We start from the raw sequence: 19,540 nt of genomic DNA on the forward strand, positions 1-19,540 counted from the left end.
CTTCAGCATTTGGTATTTCAGTAATTTAGTGTTTGGTTATTATACAGCATAGACCGCTTATAACATAAGTCGCCGGAGTCGCGAATATCCGCACTGTAAGCGGTACCGCACTATGACCAAAACAACATTTTTGAAAGGTTGTACGTGTGCAAACATGACCAACGGGTAGGCGCGCGATTCTTACTATCGAGGCATGCGACTGGCACGTAACTTTGCGTCTGCTTACATTTGGAAATGTTGAACGGTTAGCGTCCGCGGACCTGCGTTGCCGACAACGAACGCGGAAAAAATGCGCCGTTGCGGGAAGTCGCCGCGGTAACACACTGCTCGTACGCGATGTCGAAAACGGTGGTGACCACAAACCACCACTCGAGTGTTTCACACGCACGCCCGCATTTTCGTTAAAGATGTAAGTCACCCCTTCTAAATGCAACAACTGCAAAATGTTTCATTGACTCTGTACTTCTGTAGTCCGCGGCCGCCGATATGGCAGCTAGCGCTTGTTAGGCCTAGCGTGCACGTTGCATCTTGGCATGCCGCCACGAGAAGCTTGCCCTAGGCAGCACGGAGATCGGGCGTAGAAGAGATCGCACTCGCGAGCTAAACCGAGGGCATCACGCGTGAAACGCAGTTGCGGTTCGCGGTCGGGAGAACAGCCGCAGCAACTACCCTGAAAAAGTCTCTCAAGCTTGTAAGTCCGCCTGTTGGTGGCAAAAAAGGCGAAAGCTCAGTCGCGTCTCAAAGCATTGTTACTTGCAGGGGAATCAAGGTTGCACGCGCGATGTCTGCGCTCTACAGCGGTAACACACTCTTGATGCGGACGCTGGCGCCCCTACATAGCGGGCGCATGTCAAGCGGCCGGGGCAAAGCGCGCATGTCAAGGGGGCAAAGGCTTCTCCGTCGGCCATGCAACCACTTCCCCTCCTCACACCACGCGCCCGCGCCGGGCTGCTGCCTCCCACTGCCATCGCTTTTTTTTTCTTCCCCCGCTCTTTGTTCGTTCGTTCCGCTTCCTCTCCTTTGTAACTCCGTTGCCGCTCTCTCCCCCGCCGCGGCATCTCCACTGAGAAGTACGCTCGCTCCCTCGCATCTCTGAGAAAGTTCCGGCAGCCGCATTATAACCGGTCTTTCATCTCGGGAGACTGCACAATAAGCGGTATGCGTATAATACATGGAGTTCTATGGGAGGGTAAACGGGAGTCAGAAAAAACCGCATTATAGCCGGTACTGCACTGTAAGCGGTTACGTTATAAGTGGTCTGAGCTGTATTGCCAATAAGTAGGGCCCCTAACTTTATGCGGTGGAAAATTTGGAATTCTGCAATTCCAGATAGAGAAATCTGCAAAATTCCGCGGCAACCTTAAACATGCAAATTTTTGCGGCAATATTGAACAGATGCAAAGGAACACGTAACATTTATTCATTGCACACGTTCAGGCTCAAAACATGCCTGCAATAATTAAAATTGCAGGAAACTGTTATGGGAGAGCATCAGGTGATACTTGGTGCTCTCTTCACTGAGAGAGTGACGCTTATGGGACACAATGTCACCATAACGGCTAAACGATCTCTCTGCATCAACAGAGTTGATTGGTATTGCCAGGTACTTCAGGGCAATTGACGAAAGGGTTGGGGTGAGTTGCTGCATCCCTGCCCAGAAAGCCAGGACATCGAAGTCAGCTCCTGGGTTTTCTTGTTTGGAAAGAAATGGAGCCAAGTCTCTGTCACTGGTCTTTAGTTCTTGGGCACTCTTCAGGTACACCTCCCATTCGGCAGCTAGAACTAGCGATTCGCCTGCAAGCTGAGGCACACCTGTCAACTCGGACCTTTTCTTGGAAAGGCACCCAACTTGCAGAGGGTCCAAGCACCTAACATCTTTGAAGAACTTCCAGGTGTCGGACTTCTCCAAGTATATTAGTGCTTTGTTAGCCGCTTTGGTCATTGCAGCCGTCATCTTGTTACCAATCTGATGGGCCTCATCATGTGCGACATCTTCTCTCTTCAATTGTGCTGCAAAATCTTCCTTTGCAGCTGCTTCAAGGTAACCCCAAAGTGTAAACAAAGCATTGTATGCTTTGTGGCAGGCTACGCGCTGACCCTCTGCTGCTTTCAGCAAGCTTGAAACTTTTTTTCCAAATACTGCAATGCATCGCATGCTGTACTTAAGCTCAGTTGAGTGTTCACTAAGAAGTTTCAGAAGGGAATCAACGCACGCTGCTTCTCCATACTTCTGGTGGACTTGCTTAAGCAAGGTAGGATAGTGCTCAAAGTAGGCAGAATGCTGTTCAACAGCCTCAATCCATGAATTCCACCTGCTTTGGACAGGTGCTGGGGGTGCCTTGGCACATTCAATTCCACACTCTTCCAGATGTGATTTGTAGAAAGCTCTCTTTCTACTCGAGAGACGGAAGGCCTTCTTCATACAGGCGACAAACTTGTCCACTAAGGGAAAAGATGCCTGCAGTGTACTGCCAACAATGTTCACTGTATGGGCTACACAAGTAATGTGAACAGCACCCTCGCAAAGTGGCTTTATGCACTCCTTAAAGGATTTCACCATATAGCTAGCGTTATCGCTAACAAAGCCCGATACATCCTCAAATTCAACTCCGTACCTCGTCAGTGTTCTTGTCACAATGCGGCCTATCACGGACGAGTTCACTTCATCCACGAATTTCACTTCCACGAGTACAGGTTGCAGCGAAGTACTCGCACTTCTGGCCGACTGAACGAACAGCACGTTCACAACCGATTTTGATCGGTCATCGGTTGTTTCATCTGTAATCACTGAAACTGTGGTGCCTTGAAACATAGCTTTCAAATTTGCCTCGTGCTTCTCGAACAATTCTGGAAGTCGTCGGCGGAGCGCATCAGATCCAGGCACCGACCCGCCGTTCCGAACGTGTGTCTGCAGAAACGTTCTCAGTTTCGGGTTGTCCACCTTCTCAAGGGGAATATTCGCAGATATCAGGGCATCCAAGAATTTGAGAACAACGTCGTTCCTCGCTTCACCAGCCGTGATTGCGGATTCCAGCGTTTGCAGTCGACTTTGCTTTTTCGGCGTTCCTGAACCCCCAGCTCCGTCTTCTGATTGTTCTTCGCCACTTTTTCGCTTAGAGGAGTCCCTTGTTCCGGCATTCTTACGATGACGGTTGCTCCCGATGTGCTCGTCAATAGTTGACTTGCGGCGATGGTCAACTGCTCTCGCGCAAGTCCGGCAAAAAAGCACACCTCCATCTTCGTAAAAGTCAGCGTGCTTGTATTCTCGAGCGCGTTCCTTGGCTGTCTTTTTGCTTAAGGGGAGACGCGGGTCTTGGAACGGTCAAAAATGGTCAAAAAATCGATTTTTCGCAAAGCTTATTTTCGAGGCGTTTGTACTTCTGAGCACCTACTCTCAAATTGCTAACGCTAAATTCGGTCGGGAAACGCGATAAAATCGGCTTTCAAAGCACCCCGGCAGCACTAAAATGTCCCCAAAAGGACGAAATTTGTTCGAACTTCCCGCGCGCGCCATGAGCGTTGCAGCGGGCCGAGCGCCGCCATCTTGGGCTAGATTTGAAGCTGTTTTCTTTGTGCACATTTTGCGCCATCTCAAAATGGCGTCGCTCAAGCAGAACGGCCGCCGTTAGGGTGGCTAGAAGGGGAGGTGTGCTGAGCGCGGCGGCCAGCCATAGGAGAGGGTGGTCCTCTTTCGCGTGATCGCCGCTAGGGCACAACGTAGCGCTGCCATCTGGGGCGCCGTCAGCGTTTCCGCGGAGAGAGGCTGGCCGGCGGTTTGTAGTTGTGTAGTTTGCTGCGAACTGTTGGCGTGTGCTGTTGATTCATGAGTGCTGTGTGCTAGCAAAGATGCCGTCTACCTCAAAGAAAAAAACTCAGCGTTGGTGCTTCGTGCCAGGGTGTGATTCCGGCTACAGATCTTGTTGGGAAAAAGTGTCCCTTTCCGTGCACCGACTTGCCAAGAACTGTTCTTGAAGTGGGCACGCTCCATTCCGAGGGCTGACAAACCGCTTTAAGAGAATTCTGCTGTTTGCGCAAATGCTTTGCGCAAACAGCGGAATGAATGGCAAAATGTCAAAGAAATGAATGACAAAAAAAATCGAAAGGAGAAAGCCTTGTGTGATGTGAGGCAAGCCGCGGAAACAATCAAGTGCATTCTGTTGTACACAATAGACAGGGGCGTAGCCAAGGGGGGGGTTGGGGGGGGTTCAAACCCCCCCGAAATTTTTCAGTTTTGCTTGCGTATATAGGCACGCACACATACAAACGCACGCACGAACATGCATAAAGTATGGTTGAACCCCCCCCGAAAAAAATTTCTGGCTACGCCCCTGACAATAGAGGTACTTTACCTAGTAACATGTTGCATTAATTTATTTGGTTTCTGAATTGAGCCTCAAAAGACTACCGAACGTTGTATTACCATGTATGCCATGATTTAATCCTGATTTGGTTGGCGTAGATCAAGTTATCTGCTTTCGCACGTAATGAGGCGCACGAATAAAATGATCAGAGTGCATTAGAGCATAATTAAGCCCCCAGGGCCGTAATTAAGGGGGGGGGGGGGGTTGAGGGGGTTCTGACACCCCCCGAAATTTTTTCTTGCTTTATTTATTTCTTTATTTATCATAGTACCCACAGCGCCCAAGGGCATATATATTACAGTTGGGGGGGGCGGCGAGAATACAATATTTCGATACAGAATACAGATTCCAACACTTCAACATTACAATAAATGCAATTCACTGTCAACTTACGTAGTGATACATGGGATATACACAATATAAATCGGGTTCATAGTACAGTTTTGTCCTTACACAACCGCGCGAGTACACTACTGGAGACCCAGAAGTGAACTTGAAAATACTTCATGTGAAGTAATTTCTGCTACTTCAGGAGACAATCTATTCCACTTGCTTATCGTCCTCGGCAAAAATGACATTTTAAATGCGTCAGTCGGGCAGCTTATTGCCTTTATCTTATTGGCATGATGTAATCGCTGCGAAACGTAATCCGGTTTGTGAAAGTATCGCGAGGGGTCCAGACCCGTTAGGTCATGAAATACGTTATGAAATAGTTTCAACCGCAGATATTCCCTTCGTTTGTGTAGAAGTTCCCAACCAAGCCTTTCTTTTGCTTTTGAAACACTGAAATTCCTGGTATAGTCAGAGCAGACAAACCAAACAGCCAAGTTCTGAATTCTTTTTAAATTGGACACGTCACAATTGCCTTCCACGGATCCCACATAGCACAAGCGTAATCTAAGATAGATCGAACGTTAGACATGTACAGTTGAGTCTTGGCCTCAAATGGTTAAGTTTTGCATTTCTGCGCAGGAAACCTAGCACACACCCGGCTTTGTGACGTGATGGATGTGACAGCTCCAGGAAAGGTGCGGTGTGAAATATACACGAAGATGCTTGTGTTCGCGAACTGATAGCAGCCTGGTTGAATTTACAACGTAAAAAGAGTCATGGGGGGCCTTTTTCCTAGTGAGACACATATGCACTCTTTTTTTTTTTCATTAATAAACATACGCCACCTATCACACCATTCTAAGACCCTGTCGAGGTCGTTTTGGAGAGTAGTGCAATCATGGGAGCTATCTATAATTCTGTACAACACGGTCATCGGCAAATAATTTGATATGTGATGAAATACCGGAACAAATGTCATCTATGTAGATGAGGAACAATAGCGGACCCAAGACTGACCCTTGGGGCATGCCAGAGGACACATAAACTTTCCGGGATGTCTTACCATGGATAATGACATTTTGCCTTCTCAAATTTAAATACTCGTTTAACCAGTTCACAATTAACTGTATCGTTCACATTATACATTTTTAGTTTTTCAATTAATAAAGAGTGGGGTACAACACCAAAGGCTTTTTTGAAAATCTAGAAACAAGCAGTCAACAGAGAAACCTTTATCTAAAGCACAGGATAAGTGTCAATTCAAGTAATTGTGTTGTACAGGAAAAACGATTACGAAAGTCGTGCTGCTGAGGATTAAGTAAGGAATGCGTGTTCATATGAGTCATAACATTGGTACATAGAACATGTTCAAGTATTATGCATGCAACTGCATTATCAACTGCATTATCAGCTAAAGTTTTATATAATTTGGTAACGCGCGCATTTCCACTGAAGCGTTCTCCCTGCCGAGAACGGAGAACGGCTACGTTCGCTGACGGCGCCCCCGACGACAGCGCCGCCCCACGGCATTCACGCGAATGGCGGCCAACTTTTGCCGCCCGGTCATCACACCTCCCCTTCTAGCCACCCTACCGCCGTCGCGGGTTTTCTGAAGGTCGTTTCCAGGCCACTGATTGGCTCTCACGCGGCGCGCTTTTCAAGCGCGCCTTTCCGAGTCTCCCATTGGCTGGCGCGACCGACACGTCATTTTTTTTTTCTTTGTGTTTGGTTCTCCGCCGTGGCTGTCCGTTTGTGTGCGCCTGCTTTTGCGATCGTGCGTGTTTCTCGACGGACCGTGTCTCTACTTTGTGCCGGTAGTTTTTCCACGCGATCGAGATGCCTGGAGACTCTCGTCTGAAACCATCGACGCAACGAGCTTTTGGAAGCCGTAAAAAACGGGCTTGGAACAAGAAGGCGCCGGCTACAAGTGCACCGTCGGCAGCGGAGTTGGAGTCGCGGCCGGACCCTTTGGACCTGCCGGGAACTTCAACTGACGACACCGTGGGACCAAGTTCGACTAGCGAAACACTTCGGGTTGATGCCGCGTACTACTCAACGGCGGAGCAGGCGCAGCGAGTTGAGAGATCGGCGCAAACGAAGACCGTTCTGTCTGGAAAGTCGGCTACCCAGCGCAAGTTCGACCTTCTTGGAGTAAGCGCGGAGTGCCAGACCGGTGACGCCGGGACCGATTTTTTGCTCGTCGATATGAAAGTTTTGAATAACTTTTTTGCACAAGCGAAGTGCGACAAATGCGACGCAAAAAGTCTCAGCGTGAGGAAGGCAACGGACAAGGAGTACGGCCTTGCGGTAAAGCTTATTTTTTCTTGCAGCAGTTGTGATTTCGAGAAGAAGCAATTTTCTTCTCCGAGAGTGAGCGGAACTGCCACCATCACTCCCTTCGAAGTCAACATGAGGGCCATGAAGGGGATACAGATGATAGGCAAAGGTGTTACTGCCCTTTCGGACTTTTGTGCGTGTATGAACCTTTCGCACCGAGGCTTGCACCACAAGACGTTTCAGGGACACCTAAAAAGTTTAGTGAAAGCCTGCGAAAACACAGCGACTGAAAGTGAAGCTGCTAGTGTGGCAGTAATAAAAGAGCTGTATACAGACTTCCTGAACCCCATAGGGAACATCGATGTTGTGTTCGACGGCTCATGGATGACGCGAGGTCGGAGCTCACACATAGGTGTGGGCTGCATCATTGAGCTCTACACTGGCCTTGTAATTGACCATGTTGTTTACTCAAACTTTTGTCTCGGCTGTGCCCTGGGACCACAGCCTAGAAAAAGACTCTCTGCGTTTACGCAAGGCAAATGCAACTCATCTGAAGAGCACCAACACAAAAAAGACTCTTGCAAGGAGACACAAAACGGGTGCAACTGAAGATTACAGTCCTGGACTACTTTGAAGGTATTCTCTCAAGCATAGCAACCTATTACCCAGGGTAACATGCTGCCTAACATCTAGAAGGTTCTTCCTAAAGACTGAAAAGACATGAGCAGCCAGTCGCTTGAGCCTCATACCCCATGGCTTTTCCAGAACCCCCCAGCCGCTTGTCATGGTGGGGTTTTGATCATGCTTTGCACATTGGAAAATTTTTTTAGATATGATTCCTTGGGTGGAACAAGACACTTTCTGTTTTGTTTTGAAGGGAAACAGATGGGGAACATGTGAATAAAATTTATGGTTAAAGGTTCCTTTTAGAAATTTATACAGTGCGTGTCAATCTTCAAACGCGATTTTCTCAGCTTCACATTTTTTGCCAACTTGACCAGCCTTACGGATCTTTTCATTATGTTTTTGTAAGGTAATTTTGATAAATTTTATACCGTTGAATTCGTAAGAAATAGGACTGTGGAGCTATGCTATTTTTTTGTGGCTAAGATGAACATATGAAATTTTGTGAACAATAATGTGAGCTAATTGCATTTCAAGATTACACAATGTCAATACAATTGAAAGTTCTTATATGATGATATATCTCAGTGACAATATAAATAGCATAGCTCCACATGGCAGGTCTTTGGCTACAGCTGCATCTTAAACAGAACCTAAAAATACTGAGGGAAATTGTCTTAATGACCCGTAAGAAATTACCTAATTAGATTTCACTTATGCTCTCACAATTTGATAACTAATTGAAGTACATGAAAACTAATTATATTTTTGAAAACAGGAGGAAGAAATACATATACACACCCAATTTCATTACAATATCTCCAATAATAAAACTTTTCGTTTCGAGACCAGTGTCTCCCCTTAAATGAGATCCTGAAGGTGCCATCTCGATTCGCGCATCGATCTCGAACCAAAGCAAACGGGAACACGTGCACGTGGAGTCGCAAACAGCAAGTGCGTTGGATGGATAGGTGGCTACGGCCCTACGGCTACGTACGGCTACCGTTAAGCCTTGTGATTGGTGGCGGCCACTGGCGGCTTCAATTTCTCTCGCTAGTTAAACACGATAGAGCAAATGAATCATTTTTCCATGACTTAATAAAATACACTAGCGCATTGATTTGCTCATATCTAACGCGAACTTTTTTTTCTTTTTCGTAAAGAGAGTACAAAAATATTACCTCCGCGTTGCCATCGAGTACGTAACGAGCGTGGTTGGATCACTGGGTTGGATGGATGATGAGGAGAAAGTCGATCGGAACGCCGTTTCTCGGCAGAAAAAGCAACCACATATTAGCGATAATCTGCAGCAATTCTTGAGAAGCGCGGCGTCATTTTCAGTCGAGCAGCGGCGCTATGCTCAACTCGGCCAAGTGAAGGACGAAATTCGAATCGAGGCTTGTTTGACGGCGTGTAGCGACACCTTTCAGAAGCTTTGGAGAAACAATGTTCCTCGGTAGTTCACAGAAGCGTGGCCTGTAACGTTTTCTTGTTGTTTCTTTTGCATTTCAGCGAAAAAAAACGTAAATTCAGTTATTTTTCGCGGAATCTACATTTTTTTTCACTTTTCCGCGAAAAACGTCAATTCCGTGATTTTTCGCGGAATCGCGGAAAGCTAGGGGCCTTACCAATAAGGCACTCCAAGTAGGGCTGTATGTGTCCATAAATCTGTACACTGGTTATTTGACTTACATTTGTCAACATTAGCAGAGAAAAGAGCGAAAACGTTGTTTCGTGTGTTTTGTACTTCACCCTACAGGCAATGATGAGATCAAGCGTGGTATCCTGATTATGCTCTTTGGCGGAGTGCCTAAGACAACGGAGGAAAATACCACCCTGAGAGGTGACATCAACATCTGCATTGTGGGGGACCCCAGCACAGCCAAAAGCCAGTTTCTCAAGTAGGGACTGCATTTGTTATTCATGAATTAAGTGAGCGCACTCGTCAGTGGCAGTTGGCTTGCCCACTGCAAATTTTATTACTAAGCAGCCGCACAAAATCTTCTTGTTTTCAGGGGCTTTTTATTTTAAAAATGCAAACACTACAGAAAGCACGTGGAAATTTTGTAATGCCTAGCCAAGATACAATTTAGGATGCTTTCATCTGGTCGTTTTCGAATGCATTGATAGCGTGCTCTAAATATGGCTATAGAAAATTAAGCACTCAAAACTAGGGGTGTGCGAATATTCGAAATTTCGAATATTTTTCGAATAGTGTTTGCTATTCGATTCGATTCGCACTGGAAGTTTACTATTCGAACTATTCGAACTTCCCAAAAACAAATAAAGTTACCGTCCGATTGAAAGTGACCCCTTCAGATTTTTAATATGCTTCACTGCATCACACTCCGGTATTGCGGCAAAGCTGCCTTTAAAGCTCGGTTACAGTCGAACTTTGCCAAGAGACAGTCAATGTTCGATTAGAAGTGGTAGCTAGATTTTCAATATGCTTCACCTCATCACACCTCGGTATTGCGGCAAAGCTGTCTTTCAAGCTCGGTTACGGTCGAACTTTGCCAAGAGACAGTCAACGTCAGATTGGAAGTGGTCCCTAGATTTTCAATATGCTTCACCTCATCAGACCCCGGTATTGCGGCAAAGCTGCCTTTCAAGCTCCGCTACAGTCGCCAATGTATTAACTCAAGAAAACGCTGGTTCCAACATGGAGATGAAAGATGTGGCAGAGGTGGGGGCTCAATTAATGCTGTTTTGGACGTGAAATTTGGGCAGGAAGTCTGAAAAATCGGAAGCCGAAGCTATTTAGCATCCGAAATTTCAGATGTTCTTATATATCGACGTCTACGAGGCAGATTTGGAACTCCGGACTTAAAGGGAGCACACCCTTGTCTGCCACATGAGTTGGACTTCCACAGAAGTTGAAAGAGGAGGAGAGGCTGAGGAAATGGCATCTTTGCTTGTCATGTGTGAAGTGTTGTTGGCAACACTTTGGTTGCACCAAATCATGTACATAAATACAATTCGGCCTCTACATTGCCTCATTCTTGATAAGACAACTATGAAACACCACCCCACCAGCACTTCATCAACCTAGCGAAAAGAAGCATGTTGCTCTCTCATAAGAATATGCTTAGGAATCTTCCCTAACTTTTTTTTTCTGCAATGTTGCTTCGAAGTATTCGAAAAATGTTTTAGAAATATTCGAGAAATATTCGAAAAATATTCTATTCGATTCGCACTCACACTTCAATATTCGAATTCGTTTCGCACCCAAAATTTTGCTATTCGCACAGCTCTACTCAAAACACATTTCATTTGTATGTTCAGTGCATGATTGGGCTATGTTGATGAGATTAATTACCTATTGATTATGCCAGTTTATTTGGCACATTCACCGAATGTTACAGGGCTCCTGGAAGGTGAATCCTGAAAATACCAGTGATTTTCATGTCATAATGTTCAAACGCTCTTATGCGATGGGCCTTAAAAAGGTACAACACAGAGACAGGTGGACAGATAAAGTTGGGGCGTTTTTGATATCAGGAGTGTGTGACAAGAGAATATCATATCATTGCCGTTGTTGCAACTATGTACAGGCAGTCTACAGATTTTTCTTTTTAGATACGTGGGGGAAACAAATACCTGGATGCAGCCTTATGCATTAGGTACTACTGTGAAACTTCACTTGAACGAACTTCAAGGGACCTCAGGAAAAAGTTTGTTAAAAGTGAAAGTTCGCTGAACTGAAATAGCTGCATTGCAACTTGTTATCAGGAGCTGAAGAAAATATCAGTTGTTGAAATGAACTTTGAACATTTTTATTTGTAATGATGCTTGTTTCAGTCTGTGAATTTCTGCTTATTTAGCATGTTTTGAAAAATGTAGTAATCTTTTGCTGCACTTGTGCACTTCGGACTGCAGTGGTCATGAATTGAGTCACTGTGTCCAAGCTCTCATAAGCCTTCTCCGGCACAACACTGCTGGGCGGCAAAGAACTTTACTTCACCGCCCAGGCATTGGATGGTGTCACAAAATATGTTCGGAGAACTGAAATGCGGTCTGCACTAAATTTGTTAAACCAAAATCCAGTAGCATTGGGTCCAGTGGCACTTCGACAGGGGATTTTTAAAAAGTTCGCTTAACTGATGTTGTTCAAGTGGTATTTTACTGTATTGGGCTTTGGAGCCTAGTACTTTTTGGTTTCTATCGTCATTTCTCAGCTGAAGGAAGATGGCTTACTGTTCATTCTTTCAGGCAGGTGTCCGAGTTCGCACCGCGAGCGGTGTACACAAGTGGCAAAGCATCAAGTGCAGCCGGTTTGACAGCAGCCGTTGTTCGTGATGAAGAGTCCCATGAGTTTGTCATCGAAGCTGGTGCACTCATGCTTGCTGACAACGTGAGTGAATCACTTGTGTTTACATTAACCCTGTGCTTCTCTAAGGAACATCTGTAAACAAGACAATTTGCCTCTTGTTAGCGAAGCGCAAATACAAAGTATGTTTTTGAAGGGTGGATGTTTCTCACAGAGGCGGTGTAGAAATTACAATTCTGCAATTACCGTATTTACTCGAATCTAACGCGCACCTTTTTTCCGGAAAAACGAGTCCAAAAATCGCATGCGCGTTAGAATCGAGTACCGAAAAAAAAATAAGAAACTCGGTTATCGTATTGCCATCGACATTTCAAAATGGCCGCCTCCTACGATTTCTGTCATTTTTTCAGTTCGTACGTGTGCTGAGGAAATTGTCATCCCGCTCTGCGTTCGCATCGACGGCATGGAAGTGCCGGCTCCAAATACTCGACGAGTGTACCACGATGCCGCATTTAAAAGAATAATTATTACATGTGCAGAGAGACGGACGGAAATCGGGCCGCATCGCGGTCGTTCGGATATAGTTCGGAGTTCCCGAAACGTGCGTGCGAGACTGGCGCAAACAGAAGCAGATTTTTTACAGCAAAGCTTCACGAAAAGGTTTCAGTGGACCAAAGCAGGGCCGGTTTCCCGAAATCGAAGAGCGTTGACAGCGACACGGAGTTGTCCGACAGCGACGAGGACTGATCCATTACGCGACTCGTATCGCCGCCGTAGTGGCAGTAGTGGTGACAGTTTTAGCGGCAAGGCCCGCTTTTTGACTGTGTTTTACTTTTTTGAAACTTTAGTTCTTTAAAACCCAAATACATGTTCTTCTGAATGTGCGAAGTTTGACTCCTACGGACTTTCTTTGTTCTTTTCTCTCACGAAAAATGGGTGCGCGTTACAATCGATGTATTACTTTTTTATTTTTTTTGGTCGCGGAAAACGGGTGCGCGTTACAATCGAGGGCGCGGTAGAATCGAGTAAATACGGTAGCTTATGAGGCCCGTTTCACAACACATACATGATAAGAGCCATTGATCAACTCTCCTCAGTCATTGTCCTTGTAAATTCGTTTTGTTGCGCAACTGTTTTTAAGCGAAAATAGTCCCGGAGTTCTCTCTATCGGGACAGCGGCGTCCACTGTGTATGGTAGTACATAAAGACAAGTTAGTCCAACTCCTGTTTCACAGATGATGTGCTGTTAGTTAAAATCAGTGAGGAATGGAGGTGGTGAAAACATGTGTGCTCAAAAGAACTGCTATGGAACTGTAGGCTGTCGATGAAAAATGGCACAAACATATACTTGCAAAAACGCTGTGATTGCACATGGCCAAAGTCTCTGGATAGATAAAGCAGTGCAAGTTCTTACATACTTGGGTGGTGTAGGTAAGACATTACTTCATAATTACAATTGCTCAGGCCCTTGTCATAGTTTTTATTTTCAATTAATTTTGAGATTCAACTCATATCTGCTGTCGAGGCAGAGCAGCTGCATCATCAGTTGCATAAGTTTCCCGTATTCGCTTTCAGGGTGTCTGCTGCATCGACGAGTTTGACAAGATGGAGGTTCGAGATCAGGTGGCCATTCATGAAGCCATGGAGCAGCAGACTATTTCTATTACCAAAGCTGGTGTCAAGGTACGCTAGCTTTTTTTCCGTTGTGCCTAGTTGTAGACAATATGTGTGGGTTATTGACTGCATCTTTGTTTTGCAGGCAACTTTGAATGCACGAACGTCTATCCTGGCGGCAGCCAATCCAATCGGGGGTCGTTATGATCGTACCAAGTCACTGAGACAAAACATTGCATTGTCACCCCCTATCATGTCACGCTTTGACCTTTTCTTCATCTTGGTAGATGAATGCAATGAGGTGAGCTTCTTCGTTCTTTCTGCTTTTCACTTTGGCCAGCACTGGGTAACACCTCACTTTGAAAGTGCTTGCTTTTGATACCGAGCACATGAAGCATCATTATAACAGAAAAATGCAGGAAAGGGGTGTGCTGGGTTTTACGTCCGCGGTAGCAGGGCCCTCTTAACATGCCTGCCAACTCTTCCGATTTCTGACGTTTCTTCCCGATTGTACGATCGTGGCCATATCACAAAAGAAAAATTAAAGTAGTGTTGACAGTGATCAGAGGAAACGTGTGCTTTTTCATGCATATGCATTTTCTCACTCACTGGAAATTTGTGACAGATGATTGAATTCCTATTCTCTGCATTGAATGTGCTTTTCAGTAGCGCCTAAAGTCTTCTATTGATAAAGCTGTGTGGTAGTAAAGGCTGTGTGTGTAACAATACAAACTCCTGATACTGAACTTGGTATGGCTGGTGTGCGAGAAGTCACTACAGTTGCCAAATTCGTTAGGCGAAATATTGAATGAACAGCAGCCTTTGCTGCATTTTAACTATATATCTGAGGAAGTTCCACTGTGTGCGTATGCTGTTCGAGATGCAGGGCTAATGTCTTTAAGATGCAGGTATGACCTCACATCTGCAAGATTAAAATATTTTTCACAGACTCGCAGTTTGCATAAATTGCCCTCCATTTCTCTTTCCCTTCATCAATCACAGGTCACCGATTACGCAATTGCACGGCGCATCATAGATCTGCACTGCCACCATGAAGATAGCCTCGAGAAGAAATACAGTCATGAAGACATTCAGCGTTACATTCAGTTTGCACGGATGTTTAAGCCTAAGGTGAGTAAGCCACTGTTGTTTCAGCTATGACGCGCCAGCAGAACCTTTTGGGAACAAACTACACGACAGCCTGATGACGTAAATGCAGAATTATTGTTTTCAGCAGTCGCTGTTTACTAACGACTTCCCAACTTTTTCTGTGACGTCAATGTAGCCATTGTCGCAGCTTCCTCTTGGTGGTCGTCAACGTAGCATGCCGTGGATAAAATATGCATTTCAAATACTGATGTGCAGAAGTCTTCTCAAGCAGTGGCACGAAGCTGGGTCATGTGCCTCTGAAAAAGTAATGCCCGGACCTGTACTACACATGCATTATGAAAAACTGTGCATGTAAGAAAAGTAGGGAACATTTGTAAATTTAACCTTCCAATAAAAATAACATCAAAGTTGTATAGGCTTGTGCGAATAAATTTTAGGTTCGAAGCGAATTCGCAGCGAATAGTGATTTTGGTTGAATAATTTCGAATCGCATTCGAATAGTATATATCACATATTATTAAAAAAAAAAACGAGCATATTTGTCATGATCCAACCAACCTGCACAACGTTTTTTTTTTTTAAATTGTAACAAGGCATGCGCAAATGTCATTCTTTTTGGTTCAAAGGAAGTGGAAGTAACTTTGAATAGTAGGAGGATTTGGCTTTCGGTAGAATGCAGTTGATAACCTGTAAAATATGTTACGTTTCAAATTTTCTATACTAAGCTGGTATAACAAGTTTTTAAACTTAATAAATGATGAATCGATGTGCGTGTAATATGTTCATTTAACCTTGAAGTGGGGCTTCACGGCAGTGCGGATTTTCCCGAGAAAGGTGTATTCATGGTATAGCACCCCTCCTCTGCAGTGAAACCACCTTTACAAGAGATAAAAGCGGACATATTGAAAATCAGTTCTGCGGAATCCTGCAAGGTGGCGGAAGGGTTAAGAAAGGGGAAATAGACAACCACCCATTTGTAGCACGAAGCCACAAGGAAATCCATACGGATTTCTCAGAAAATAAAGCTTCTTAGTCGCCAAAAAATTCATCCTGGTCCGGGGATCGAACCCGGGACCAACGCCTATCCGGGGCGGTCGCTCTACCATCCACAAGGAAATCCGTATGGATTTCCTTGTGGCTTCGTGCTACAAATGGGTGGTTGTCTATTTCCCCTTTCATAAAAGCGGACAGTGCGATTTTTCCTGGAAAGGTGTATTCACGGTATAGCACCCCTCCACTGCAGTGAAATCACCTTTACAGGGGGGTTACAAGCGGACTAATATACACCTATTCTTTCATTTCGAATACTTCGAAATTTTCAATAATTTAAATTCGAATCGAAGCGAATTCGAATACTGTATTATTCGTTCGAATATTCGAAGTGCTCGAATATTCGCACAAGCCTAAAGTTATGTTATTTCAAAGCACTCAATATTAGTGCATTACAGCAAAAATAGTCGTATGTTGATTTTTGTGTATTGTATTTCAGATGCCACCTATGAAGAACTTTCCTGTAAATGCAGCAGTTATAAATTCTTTCAAAGCACTCAGTATTAGTGTATTGCAGTAATTAATCTTAATTAAATAATAGTTAAATATCTATTTATTCTGAAGTCATTCGTGTTCTGTTTCTGCATAAATAGGATCAAATCTCGGGCTAGAAATACATATAAGTACAAATTTGTTTTCAGCTTGTTCATTTCGAGCAAACAAAAATTATACTTTTGACGTAGCTTGCAGAAAGCACCACGTCGAACGACTCATTTTAAATGGTAGTGCCTTCAGCAGAGTGATCATATGCAGCAGTACACTGTAAAATGAAGTTAAATGACGTAGTTATTACATGGGAGGTTCAGTTCATCCAAACATCAATGGATCTTGCTCTTTCTTAGCCACTAGTCGGCACAACTAGCAAAACCAAGTAGTGTACACAATTATGTGCAAAGTGTTTCAACTTTCAAGGATTAAGTGGAGAAGGTTTGGTTTCTCTATACTTTCCATTGCTTTGGCATTTTGTTGGCTATGTATCATGCTCGGGCAAACTATTCTGTTATTCTTCAGCCATTCTGTGTTCTTCAGTGAGTGTGGTTAACATGACAGGGTCTACTTATGTCCCTGATTAGAATATTAACTTGACAGGTCAGCACGGAGGCACGGGACTACCTCGTGGAACAGTACCGGCAGCTACGACAGCGTGATGCCGGAGGCCTGTCGAAGTCGTCGTGGAGAATCACTGTGCGGCAGCTGGAAAGCATGATTCGCATTGCCGAGGGCATTGCTCGGATGCACTGCTCGGACCAGGCAAGTGAACCTGAACTGGTGACATTTGTTTTCTGGTTGTCATCGCATATTTCTCACCAGCATTTACAACTTTATCACAAAACGTCTGACTTATAAAAGCCTATTCGCAATTGTCATAGCAACACCAGTGATTTTATGATTACAGTGGAACCTCGTTAATGCGTACCTGCCGGGAACGCCGCATAACTACGCACTAAACGGTAGTACGCATTAACCACCAAGTAAAAATTTGCATCTCCTCACGTAAGCCATCGCCGCCAGCAAAGAAATACAGTGCCACAGCAAATATTGCCTAAAGTACCCATTGCAAAGCCTTTTCTTTCTCTTTGCCAAAGTGGGGAAAAGATTCGGGTACTCTCGCACGACCGTCCGATAGCGCGCAGTGGCGACGCCAAGGAGCATTTCGGAACTATTACAGGGTCTGGTATACGCAGTGACCGACATAGCGACAGAACGGACAGTGTCGGCTCTCCGTGATATATGTGCGTGCGTCTGTACCGCGATCTGCTCCTAAACGAAAACTGACGCAGTTCCAGTGAAACGTGGTGCGGCTGCGTGGAGCCAATCATTTCCTGGCTAGTTGCGTGCAGCGCGTCGCCTTCTCGGCTCACGCCGTCACTGCCGGGCTGCTTGCTGTACCGCACGTGCGCATTTGACGTGGGAGTGTTCTTCGTACCCACTTCACTCCAGACCATGCACAGATGCGGCGATGACGAACTTCCTGCAAGCGATGCGTACTTCGCGACGCTCTAGCGGTCCTGGCAGTGGACGGAAGCGCGTTTGGGTGTTCGCCCAATAAAAGCAAGCAGTATGGTTACAACAGCGCTACGCTTGCTGTGCTGTACACTTGCGTTTAGCGTGATAGCGTCAATGCAAAGAGGTTTCGCGTCACCCGGTGACCAGCAACGCTCAACTCCGCAACAGCGAGCTGCTTTCGTTTTTACAAAGCGGCGCGCACTTGAACACGGCCCTGCACAACGACGCGGCAGGGATCGGCGGCCCAGCACGTGCAGGTTGTCGCCTATTAAAGGCGTGCAGTGGGCTTAAAGTAGTGCTGCGCCGCACGCGTGCCCAAGCAGATATCTGAAGATACCTATTGTGATAAGGTTGCCGGTGATAAGCCATGCTGGCGCGTTCGTCGGTGGCCACCACCTCACCTTCGTTCTTTCCCGATGCTTACCCGCAAAGGCGTCGCCGCAATCGCGCGGAAGTCAGAATCAGTGATCGACCAACCTACGCACTTCTCGAAAAGACGGAAAACCTTTGGCGGCACATTATGGCGTCCGGAAGTTCAGCGGCGCAACAAAATTTTATGCCAAAAATGTTATCGCGGTACGCAGGGTACGCACTAACCGGTAGGCGTAGGACGAAGCACTATGGCTTAAGCGGTCAGCGAATGCATTAGGCTCTATGAGACTCGGCCGGGGATTCGTCGCAACTACATTTTAACCGTCAGTACGCTTAAAGCGGGTACCTATTAACGAGGTTTGTCTGTATTGTTCTGTGTGGAGTTCAGGGCAAATTGATTCCTTAAGAATGCAAATACAGTCGCCCACTGGCATTTAGACACTGAATTTTTTTATCCTGCGTAATTTAATTACATAGACCACAACAGCAGTTTTACCCACACATACAACAAATAAAAATGCACAGCTGAAATTTTGGCTATCATTATGTAAAAATTTGGGTAGCAAATTACGTGAGCATTTATGTTTGCCTGGGGCTGTGATAATTTTTTGCTGCAACGACAGAACAGAGTTGTTCACAGCGTACCTACAAAACAGTCAGCAATTTTTTTAATAATGACGATTAGCGTAATGACTGATGAAATATTCTTTAGTATTTTCGACTAAGTTTTAGAGTTGAACATTCTTGAACACAGGGTGTCGCTGGAGCCAATGATTCAACAAGTGGTCTTGCCGAAACACTGGCCCCGGTGACACCCCATGTTGAATAATATTGGTCTCTTCAAGCCTCCACTTTCCCTTGAGCTTGCCATCTACAGTCGCCGACCGTTTATTCGGACGCTGAAAATTCGGACATGCTCGTTTATTCGGACACCTTCGTGGCACCGCCACTCGTCCCATTGAAGTAATGTAAACTCACGACCAAAAATTCGGACGCCCCACAGTCTGCCGTTTGATTTTTCAGACTCCGGCTGGCTGATTGAGTGCGACGTTGAATGCCATGACAAGCTGTTAGCAATGTTTACAATATTTTGCTAGGTTGCCAGCACTGAAATGTTGCATTGGCTGTAACTGGAGTGTCTAAAATCCACGCAGGAATTACCGATCTCGAAGGCTATGTTTATTGGCTACAGGTAACGGTTGCCTTTTGGCTTTAGCCAGTCAAGTATCCATTGAATGGCTACCATGGCCAAACAGCAGGCCAAGCCAAGCTAAGATTGGAATCCGCTCGGTGCGGCGTTTGAGGTGAACGACAGCACGTACGAGTACGACGCGGATCCTGATTCGGACAAAGAGAGTACGACAACAGAAACGCTGCAACATTAACTAGCCCAGCGTTGTTTCCTTCTGGCGTGTGAGAGTTTGCGTTGTCAGATGTTTCTGTGGCTAGGCCTGATCTGCGTCCCGAGTTTTGTGTCTCGGTCCTTTGTTGCTTGGCATGCGAGGCCTGATCTGCTGAAACA

At 45.5% G+C, this 19,540-nt stretch overlaps 2 protein-coding genes across 3 annotated transcripts in view; one reads left to right on the forward strand and one right to left on the reverse strand.

Annotated features, from left to right (window-relative positions):
• Positions 1–19,540, forward strand: part of LOC119393576 (DNA replication licensing factor MCM6) — a 50,651-nt gene that overhangs the window by 20,729 nt on the left and 10,382 nt on the right. For both annotated transcript variants that reach the window (XM_049416283.1, XM_037660683.2), the window contains exons 9-14: positions 9,355–9,496; positions 11,808–11,949; positions 13,441–13,548; positions 13,625–13,780; positions 14,482–14,610; positions 16,729–16,890. In XM_049416283.1, coding sequence (XP_049272240.1) covers positions 9,355–9,496; positions 11,808–11,949; positions 13,441–13,548; positions 13,625–13,780; positions 14,482–14,610; positions 16,729–16,890 — 839 coding nt within the window. The remainder of the gene's footprint in view (positions 1–9,354; positions 9,497–11,807; positions 11,950–13,440; positions 13,549–13,624; positions 13,781–14,481; positions 14,611–16,728; positions 16,891–19,540) is intronic.
• LOC119393577 (uncharacterized) lies at positions 1,399–2,918 on the reverse strand. The gene has a single exon (XM_037660684.2). The coding sequence runs from the start codon at positions 2,810–2,812 to the stop codon at positions 1,460–1,462; it is 1,353 nt and encodes a 450-aa protein (XP_037516612.1). The 5' UTR covers positions 2,813–2,918; the 3' UTR covers positions 1,399–1,459.

This window comes from Rhipicephalus sanguineus, chromosome 5 (assembly GCF_013339695.2).
Source record: "Rhipicephalus sanguineus isolate Rsan-2018 chromosome 5, BIME_Rsan_1.4, whole genome shotgun sequence".
Lineage (NCBI taxonomy): Eukaryota > Metazoa > Arthropoda > Arachnida > Ixodida > Ixodidae > Rhipicephalus > Rhipicephalus sanguineus.

Bases quoted from the DNA above. Each gene is read 5' to 3' on its own strand.
- LOC119393577 (XM_037660684.2), bottom strand. From the start codon at position 2,812: ATGTTTCAAGGCACCACAGTTTCAGTGATTACAGATGAAACAACCGAT.